Below are 9,499 nucleotides of genomic sequence, written 5' to 3'. Positions count from 1 at the left end.
GACACACTCGCTCTGCCCGGGGGTCTCCTCCGGACACGCTGGCAGCCGGAGCCCCGCACAGGGGTCCCAGCCCTGGGAAGATGCTGCTGCTCCTGCTGGCAGCAGCCTGGCCCCTTCCCACTATTCCCATCTCCCCCCTGTTCTCCCGCCCCGTTTCCAGACTGGTGCTGGGCTGGGCAGGGTGGGCACAGCCCCTTCCCCAGGGCCAGCCCAGGGCCCCGCGGAGCCGCACGCGTAGCGGCTGGGAAAGCAACAGGCGGCTCCCGAAAGTTCAGAGCCTGCAGAATGCGGAGTGACTCAGCCCAGGTAAGCTGGGGGGTCCCTTGCCGGGGCTGGGGGTACGCGCAGGGACACTCCCGTGCCGGTTTACCACCCAACGAGCCCCGCGAGGGGTGGGGACGGGGTCCCTATGAATCCCCCCCAGAGGGGAGGCCATGCGATGAGTCAGGGCAGCGCTGCCGTTGGGGACGGGTACGCGGCTGACGTCAGGCGGCTGCGCTGGCTCCTCTCCCCCTGCCCACACAGCTCCACCACCCTCCTTCTGCCGACTCCTGCTCATGGCAGCAGCTCCCTCTGCCAAGGCAGCCCCCTCCCCTCGGCCCGTGGCAGTTGGAGGGACGGACCCCCTCCCCGGGCTCTCAGCTGGTGCTTCACCCCCTGATGCTCCTGCCACCACAGCTCCCTTCTCCCATCACCCTCCCGTGGGGCAGCCCACGGGCCAGAGCCGCTGGGCATCATCCTGGACCCGTGCGAGGGACAGGAGCCCACCCACAGCACAGGCTGGGGAGCGGGGTCCCGTGGAGGAGCACCCTGCCATGCCGGAGCACGGGCTCCCCGCGGGCTGGGTGCCGAGGAGGGAGCTGGTGGAGACAGAGCAGAGGTGTTCAAATGGGGGACAAACACAGGAGCCAGTGTGGGGCAGGGCACGGAGCCTGGCAGCACCCACTGCCGCGCTGGGGGCTGGGGAGCTCCTGCGGGCGGGTGCCAGGGCAGAGGAGCGAGCTGCATCGGGCCTCGGCACAGCCCTGGTGGGACGGACGCCGTGCACGGGCCATGCTGGGGAGGCTGGCACCCCGCGGGCACTGGCTCGGGTCAGAGGATGCTCCTGGCCAGCCGGTCCCGCAGCGATGGCAGGGGCTGGCGGAGGGCTGGGGACCGGGGTGGGAGCGGTGCTGCCGGCACTGGGCTGCCTGGTTGGGCTGGGCTCCCTTCCACCACCCCGGCAGCACCCAGTGAGCCCTCGCCCGAGCTGCCTGGGAGATGCTGAGGGAGGGGGGGTGGCAGGGGCAGGGGGCTTTGTGCCAGCCGTGCTGAGCCGCACCGGCTGCCCGGGGCAGCCAGCGACAGCGGCACGCAGCAGCCCCGCGCCCGGCATCACTTCAGGAGCAGGCGGGTGGTCCGGTCGCCCAGCAGGAGCCTTCGGGGACACAAAAGAGAAGAAACTTGGAGTCAGCGTTTTTGCCGTTGGCAGCACGCACCAAAACCCCAGCGACAGCACCAGCCCGAGCCTGGCTTTGCCCCACAAGGTGACACGGGTGGAGCAAACGCGTGGGTGTGGACGCGGGTTGGATCTCTGCTGTTGCCCCATCCTCACGGGGAGGAGGAGACGAAGGAGTCTCCAGCCCTTGGACCTCTCTCCGGCCAAGCGGCTGCTGCAGCCCCGACCCAGGGAGCAGGGAAGGAGCCGGGGGGTGGCAGGGTGCGAAAGGGGGGGGTCAGCCTGCACCGCTGCGCTCCCCAAGCCGCTGCGGGCACCACGTACCTCACCAGCACGCTGACGAGGAGAGCCGCGACCATGGGCCCTACCCAGTAAACCCAGTGATAGTCCCAGTAGTTTGCCACCAGCGCTGGCCCGAAGGCTCTGGCAGGGTTCATGCAGGCTCCGGACACGCCGCCGCTGCAAGGGGAACAAAGCGGCTGCGCCAGCCCCGCGGGGCACGAGACCAGCGCCCGTCCCCATCGCTGCGGGACGGGGCGATGCCCGGGGCGGGGGGCTCCTCGCCAGGGGTCTGGCCCCGCTCTGGGTGGGTGGCAGGCTTGGACCACCCCGGTCCCCATCGCCATCCCCAGGGACGGTTTGCCCACCATCCCCATCCCCACCCCCGGAGACAGTTTGACCACCATCCCCATGGCCACCGCCATCCCCGGGGACGGTTTGACCACCATCCCCATCCCCCAGGACGGTTTGCCCACCATCCCCATCCTCATCCCCAGGGACGGTTTGCCCACCATCCCCATCCCCATCCCTGGAGATGGTTTTCCCACCATCCCCATGGCCATCGCCATCCCCAGGGACGGTTTGCCCACCATCCCCACCCCCATCAGCGTACGGGAGCCAAGCCGCTGCTCTGCCGCAGCGCAGGGACCGTCCCGGCTGCTCCCCGGTGGGCACCTGTGACGCTCGCCAGCCTTCGCAAGCCATCGGGGAAAACCCGGCGCGGGGTGGAAGCCCGAGAGAGCCGAGTCTGTTTTGGGGCTTACTGAGAGCTGGGGCAGCTTTGCACCGCGCGCAGGCAGCGGAGCGGGGCAGGGGACACAACGGCGGTGACAGGTTAAAGGAAACCGCCGCGGATGAATATTTGCCCCCGAGGTCTGTGCAGTTTAAATCAGAGCTCGGCGTCCCGCTAGAGGGGGTGCTGCCGTAGCGAAACAGCCCATTAACGTTCATAATTGCGTGCGCTCGTTACCCGGCCGCGGTGCCACACGACCCAGCCTGCCCATCCTGGGCTTGGCAGCGTTTCCAGCGGCCGCGAGGACGCGTGGCGAAGAGCGGTGCCGGATGAGCCCTCTCCTGTTTGCTCAGGGCTGCCGACGGCAAACATCGCCCGCGCGGCCTTCGCTTTCACCAGCCCGACACCGCTGCTTGCCAAGGGTGCTCTGGCTGAGGTGCCACGTGCCAGGACCGAGCCGCCGGGCTCCCCGCGCCCGGCCGGGCTGTGCCCAGCAGCTCTGCCCTGAAATACCAGGGGCCAGTGGGCTCGCGGTCAGCCTCTGCGGTGGGCTCGGTTACCCTGGGCAAGGTCCTGCGTTGTGCTGCGGGGTGGCATATCCCATCCCTGGCATCCCATCCCATCCTTGGCATCCCATCCCATCCTTGGCACCCCATCCCATCCCTGGCATCCCATCCCATCCCATCCTTGGCATCCCATCCCATCCCATCCCTGGCATCCCATCCCATCCCTGGCATCCCATCCCATCCCTGGCATCCCATCCCATCCCATTCTTGGCATCCCATCCCATCCCTGGCATCCCATCCCATCCCATCCCTGGCATCCCATCCCATCCCATCCTTGGCATCCCATCCCATCCCATCCCATCCCTGGCATCCCATCCCATCCCTGGCATCCCATCCCATCCCATCCCATCCTTGGCATCCCATCCCATCCCATCCTTGGCATCCCATCCCATCCCATCCCATCCCATCCCATCCCATCCCATGGGCACGCTCGCTCCCCGGCGCAGGATGCAGCAGCAGCGGTGCCGGCCGGGGAGGGTCAGACAGACCCCTGATGTGGGGAGCTGGTGCCCAGTGCTGCCCCTCGGGCTCTGCTCAGCGCTGTGGGGAGCTCCGAGCACCAGCTCCGTCCCCGCAGCCCATGGTCCCGTCCTGACCCCCTGCTCGAGGCACCCTGCCCGGTGGCAGCGGCTGCTGGAGCGGATGGCACAGGCCGGCCGCGGGACCGCGCACGGGGAGGGGACCCGTGAGCTCACCCTGCCAGGACGTTGACCGTGACGGTGAAGCCGACGCAGAAAGGCACCAGCGGGGTCTTGGTCTTCTCGTTGACGGCGCCCATGCAGACCACCAGCAGCAGGAAGGTGGTCATGACGATCTCGCCCACCAGGACGGAGGGGATCTGCTCGTCGGCCGCGACGCTGCTGAAGGCCCCTCCGCTGGCGTTGGCGTACCGCTCGCTCGCCGCCACGGCCTGCGCGGGGGGAGCCCGGTTGGTGCCGTCCACGCGCCATATTGTGGGCTTTAGCGGGCATATGCGCTCACCGTCAGGGCAGCGTGGGCGGGCGTAGCATCAGGTTAAAGAGGAGCTAATCTCATCACTTTCCTCCTGAAAGCCAGCCCTAAGCGCCTGGCAAATATAAACTCATTAGCAAAGGCTCTGAGCAGTCTCCGGAGATAATGAGCCAGCCACCGCTCTCCCGACAAGGGGTTTGCGGCTGCTGGGTGCGGGCTGCCTGGGCGCTGGGAGCGGGCAGCACCAGCCGTAAATCAACCCTCCAGCACCGCACCGCCAGCAGAACCGCAGGCAAGCACCGCGCGTGGAAATGGCTGCAGCGGTACCGCGCGTCGTTCTGTGCCTAATTAGCGCGCCACAGCAAACCTCCGGCGAGCAGCTGCCTGCGAGAATTAATTAGCCGTGCCCCAGAGCCTGCGGCGGGGGCCGAGATGGGCCAAGCCCCGCAGTCAGACCGTGACAGACCCGGGAGGAGGAACCGGGCGCCAGACGAGCCCCGCGCCCACGCGGCAAACCTCCGAGCTGCGTCCGCTCGGGCGAAACCAGCGCTCTTCACTACACGCAGAGCCGACGCGCCGAGCCCCCCTCGCCCGCCCCGCCACGGGCTGCTGCTGGGGGAGACCCCGCACCCCGGCGTCAGCCCTGCCTGGAGACCCCCCGGGTGTCCGTACCTTCGCGAGGCCGGCTCCTATGACCCCTCCGCAGAGCTGGGAGACCCAGTAAGGAAGGAGCATGGTGATGTTCAGCCCGCCGACCAGCCACACGCTCAGGGACACGGCGGGGTTGAAGTGGCCTCCGCTGCGAAAGAGAGAGGAGCATCAGCGCGGGGTCCAGCCCCAGCGCGGGGTTCCCTCCCGGGGGCTCGGGCCACGAATGCTTTTTCAGTCCTTCCCGTGAGAAGGTGCCACGCGCTGCAGAAGAGCAGAATCCGGCCATGTCCCTGCTCTGCAGCCGCCACTCCGAAGCGGCAGCATCTTCCCGTGGGTACCCAGCCCCTCGCACAGAGCTGGCAGGGGCAGGCGGGGGGACCCAGAGACCCCCGGGCACTTCCAGGAGCAGTGACAGCACCGATGGGGAGGTGTGGGGAGAGGGGTCTGTCCCAGCGTCGCAGGGTGCTGCGGGCTCTGGGGCACCCCGCAGCCCTGCCCAAGGCCCTGGTACGGGGGGGTTACACCGCTCCCCCCACCAGAGCTTTGCCCCAGCAGCAGCACAGCCCAGGCACCAACGCTCTCTGGAGCAGCTCCTGCGGGGACAAAGTCTCAGGGAGGAAAGTCGCTCCCGGTCACATCCCTTCCCAGTGGTGCCCAGCGACAGGACAAGGGGCAACGGGCACAAACTGAAGCAGAGGAAGCTCCAGCTGAACCCGAGGAAGGACTTCTTCCCTCTGAGGGTGACGGAGCCCTGGCCCAGGCTGCCCAGGGAGGCTGTGGAGTCTCCTTCTCTGGAGATATTCCAGCCCCGCCTGGACGCGGTGCTGTGCAGCTGCTCTGGGTGACCCTGCTTGGGCAGGGGGCTGGGCTGGGGGACCCACAGAGGGCCCTGCCAACCCCTGACATGCTGGGATTCTGTGATCCCTGCTGCTGGGGGAAGGAGCAGAGGCACTGGCCAAGCTGGTGCCCTGCCTGGGAGCAGCGGCGGGGAAAACCCCTGGGAGAGCAGGGGCTGAATGTCCTGCCCTGAGCGGAGACCGGGACCCCGAGCAGTGCTCCGTGCCAGCTCACAGACAGCCCCCATCGAAGACGGGAAAAGCGACAGCAAGCCTGACCTCCGATTTCCCTTGCTCTGACACTGGTTTCCCCCACTAACACTCTGGGGCTGCTCCCCGTGCCGGGCACGCGTCCCCGGGGTGGCAGGGAGCGGGACCTGGGGCTTCAGGGTCGATCTCCCACTGCCCGATGCGGGCGCAAAGGCACGCAGGTCCACCCACACCCCCGCGCGCTGCCCACCGCGGCCCCGGGAAGGGCTGGCAGCAGTCACAGGACCGAAACCATCCATCCTGAAGACCGCACGCAGGACCAACCCAGATACCTTCTGATTAAAACCAATTACCACAGGACACGCGTTAATGAACAAGTTTCATAACCAACCAGCCCTAATAATAATTGCCGGTGAAGCCGATGAGTCAGAGCGTCTAGGAACTATAATTACATCTTCTTCTTCAGCTGTAATTAAAGACCCATCATACCAGAGGAAGAAATGGTGGTGTTTAGGCTAGCAAACACCTCGGCTGGACAGGGCTCTGCCGGGAAGGGCGGCAGCCCGGGAGCCGAAGGAGAACCAACGCCGGCCGGAGCAGCCGGCAGCCCGGCCAGCGAGCGCCGGTCCCCAGCCAGGCTCCTCTCCAGCCTCTCCAGACACCAATCTCTCAAACCTGACTCCAGGCTGAAGCGTCTCCCTGCCCAGGACCCTGAGCCGGCTCCTCCTGGCTGCAGAGCTAACGGGGGACCCCCCAGGATGCAGCCCCCATCCCAAAGCCCCCCGTGCTGCTCCCCTCGCCCATGGCTGCGCTGTGCTGAGGGCTCGGGGCGCAGCGGGCGTCTGGGTTGGCTCTGCCGGCACCCGCACCCCGGCTCACCGAGTCCCGACTGCCCAAGCCTCGCCCCGCGGCGTCACCGCTCCCGCTCGGGCGCTGATGGATTATCGGCCAGCCTGCTCTGGGCTGCGGGGCTGGCACCCGAGCCCGGCCGACGCGGCGGGGGGACAGCCCGCGGGCACCCCGTCCCTGGGCTGCGCGGAGCCAGCCGGAGAAGAGGGAATGACGCCCCACGGGGGCTGTTTCAGCTTCTCCCTTCAGGATAAATCCATCTCTCAGTGTCAAACAGCACCGTTTTCAGCGAGGAGGTTTGTCTAAACGTTGCTCTTGAGGAACTGAAACGATTCGTAAGCCAAATCCAAATTTTTCACCTGAAAATATGCAGGGGAGTAGCAGGCTGGGGTCAAAACGTTTCATCCTGACATCCCTTTAAAAGGAACTGTCTCCGCTTTCCCTAGGAACGCTTCTGTTGCAGCTTGGACCATTTGTATTAAGAGGGGCTAAAGGCAAAACGTCGCAATCCAAAGCCAGGCAAACTCCCCCCACCCAAGGCGATAGAGACGACGACGACCACCCCGCGCCCCGCCGGTCCCCGAAGGCTCGATGGCAGCGCAGCCCTGCTGCCGTCACCCACGCTTGGTCAGGAAAGCTCCCACCGGCAGCGTGCGGGGAGACACGAGCCTCTGCCCCTGTCCACGCACGGAAAACGTCCCGCAGGTGAGCGGGTGCCACAGGGGGGAACGTGCTGGACGTCGTCCCCCCCTTACCTGATGCCTCCCAGCACGGCGACCGTGAGCCCCAGGGCCAGCCCGTGCGCCAGGGCGGGCTGCAGCCTCCCCGCATCCGCCACGTCCTCCACCACCGAGAGGCAGCCGACGAAGATGAAGAGCGCGCTGCCCAGCAGCTCGGCCACGCAGGGCTGGCCGTAGCGCTCGTACCAGTGCGGCCGCGCGCGCTTGGGCTCCATCTCCACGTCCATGCCCAGCATCGCCTCCCTCGCCAGGGTCACCGCGCTCGGCGGGGGCCAGCTGCGGGGCTGGACGAAGCGGGCAGAGCCCGGGCAGCAGTCGGCCCCGCGGGCACGGCCGAGGAGCTGCTGTGGAGCAGAGGGCTCCAGGAACTGGAGATGCAGGCTGCTCGCGCGGGTCGCCGAGGGACAAGGACCCCCGAGGAGCACCCCGCTCGCAGGCTGGCAGGCTCCCCTTGACCTGTACGAAGAGGTAGTGGATGGGAGGCTCTAAAGAAGGATTGGATTTGCATTGCTAAAGAAAAAAAACCCCACGGGGGCAATAAAAGCTGATAGGCCAGCCCCCGGGAATATAAAAGCTCTTTATCACTAACGTTCCTTGGTTCAAGGCTTGGGTTTTTTTTCCCCTGTGGCTTTTTTATTGTTGTTGTTGCTGTTTTAGGGTTTTCTGCCAAGACTTCAGGACATGATTCCTTTCGTGTAGACACCCGGAGCGCCGGCACCGGGGCGATGCCGCGCTGGCCTCTCACCGGCTCGCGCTGCCAGGAGGGAGCACGTGCCCGCAGGACCAGAACACGGCGGGCACGGGGGCACGTGCGGAGCCGGCAGCGCCCCGGGAAGCGGCTTACGTCGCGCTGGGGAGGGAAAATCCACTCTGTGCAGAAAACCACCCCTGGCCAAGGCTTAGCTCTCTGAGAAAATGAAGTCTAAGCCCAGGCCCACACAGGAGACCAGAGCCCTTCCGGGCACGGCGTAACGGGGAGCCCCAAAGCGCATCCCCGCACGTGGAAGGGGACGCACGAGGAGCGAGGGCGAAGGCTGCGCCCCGGGAAAGGGCGTGCGGAGGCTCCGTGCTGAGACGGCGGAGGTGAGCCGGAGCCCCTCGGAGCCAGCCCAGGACTCGGAGCAGTGCCCGGGGTTAGATGCCGAGGGCAGATGCCTCCTTCATAAACCGCCGGACGTTGGTACTTGTGGGCAATACAAAGTTCAGTTTTACTTTGTGTTACTACAGTAACACTTAAGGGGCTTTAAATCCTTAAAGACAGCGTCAGCACGGAGAGACGTATCACTGAACCTCTTCCCACCGACCCCAGAGAGCCGGTGAAGCGACCGATCTGCCCCAGGTTCCCCGAGGAGCCTGCCTGGACCACGGTGGAAGCGGATTCCTCTAACCCTGAGCCCACGTCCTGCCCAGAGCTCCCGGAGCAGGATCAGCCAGCTCGGACGCTCTGCATCCCCCTTGCACGGCTCCCAGATGAAAGATGGTTGGTGAAAGTGCCTGGGGACCCACAGCAGCTTTGGAAGCTGACGTTGATCCAATATTCAAAACAAAACCTCCCTGAGCCCCCACCACACCCCACCAGGGATCGCTGCCCAGAAAGCCAGGTCCAAGTCCCAGCGGGGCTGCAGCCGGCAGCGAGGGGGGACGGCTGGGACGCTGCAGCCTGTCCGGGGACGCCGGGCACCCCTCACCGCCCCGGCAGCGGCGGGCACGGCCAAAACGCCCTGGCGACGCAAGCGCGGGGTCTCTGCAGCGCGGCTCGCACCCAGCAGCAGGAACGCGCCGGCGGTGCAGCAGCACCCACACCTCCTTGAGCAATCGCCCGTGTTTGTGGTGGGTAATCAAGGATTGGGGTTTATAGGCTTTTTTTTTTTTTTTCCCCTCTCGTAAGCAAGGGTAAAGAACACCACAGATGTTTTATGATGTTTTCACAAGACGCTGGGGATGGGAAGGAAATTTCCACTTGCCTGTCCCTGAGGGCTGTTGCTGGCCACGCGTCAGAAGAGGGTCAGGCCGGAGCTACGCGGGAATCCCGGTTCAGGCACCTCTAAACGAGCCTCTGTCAGCTCCTCTCCCCTCCCGAGAGCTCGGTTCCTGCAGACAAAAGGGCTTGGCAGCAGGTTATGGAAATCAGTGCGATACGGAGAGTGAGTGGTGGGGCTGGCTGGTCCGTGGGGCTTCTCCTTGAAACCCCTGCATGGACCAGGAGAATACCCGATCCACCCTCACGGGCTCACAGAGCACGGTCA

The 9,499-nt window shown here is 66.1% G+C and overlaps 1 protein-coding gene across 1 annotated transcript; it reads right to left on the bottom strand.

Moving 5' to 3' along the window:
* Positions 1–691: 691 nt before the first annotated feature.
* On the bottom strand, positions 692–7,480 carry AQP8 (aquaporin 8). Its single transcript, XM_075436082.1, has 6 exons — positions 7,269–7,480; positions 4,640–4,766; positions 3,712–3,926; positions 1,763–1,897; positions 1,379–1,417; positions 692–860 (listed from the first exon to the last, which is right to left on the bottom strand). Exons 1-6 carry the CDS (start codon positions 7,478–7,480, stop codon positions 692–694), a joined length of 897 nt encoding a protein of 298 aa, XP_075292197.1.
* Between the last annotated feature and the right edge of the window lie 2,019 nt (positions 7,481–9,499).

The sequence above is a fragment of the Opisthocomus hoazin genome, chromosome 15, assembly GCF_030867145.1.
Source record: "Opisthocomus hoazin isolate bOpiHoa1 chromosome 15, bOpiHoa1.hap1, whole genome shotgun sequence".
Taxonomy (NCBI): Eukaryota; Metazoa; Chordata; class Aves; order Opisthocomiformes; family Opisthocomidae; genus Opisthocomus; species Opisthocomus hoazin.
Note: the sequence above shows the minus strand (reverse complement) of the source record. Positions and strands in the feature narration are given on the sequence as shown.

Excerpts from the sequence above, each read along its gene's own strand:
- AQP8 (XM_075436082.1), bottom strand. The coding sequence starts at position 7,480 with ATGGACGTGGAGATGGAGCCCAAGCGCGCGCGGCCGCACTGGTACGAG. Across the intron at positions 4,767-7,268 it reads GCCGTGCTGGGAGGCATCAG|CGGAGGCCACTTCAACCCCG; the intron begins GTAAGGGGGGGA and ends TCTCTTTCGCAG. Across the intron at positions 3,927-4,639 it reads TAGGAGCCGGCCTCGCGAAG|GCCGTGGCGGCGAGCGAGCG; the intron begins GTACGGACACCC and ends CCCCCCGCGCAG.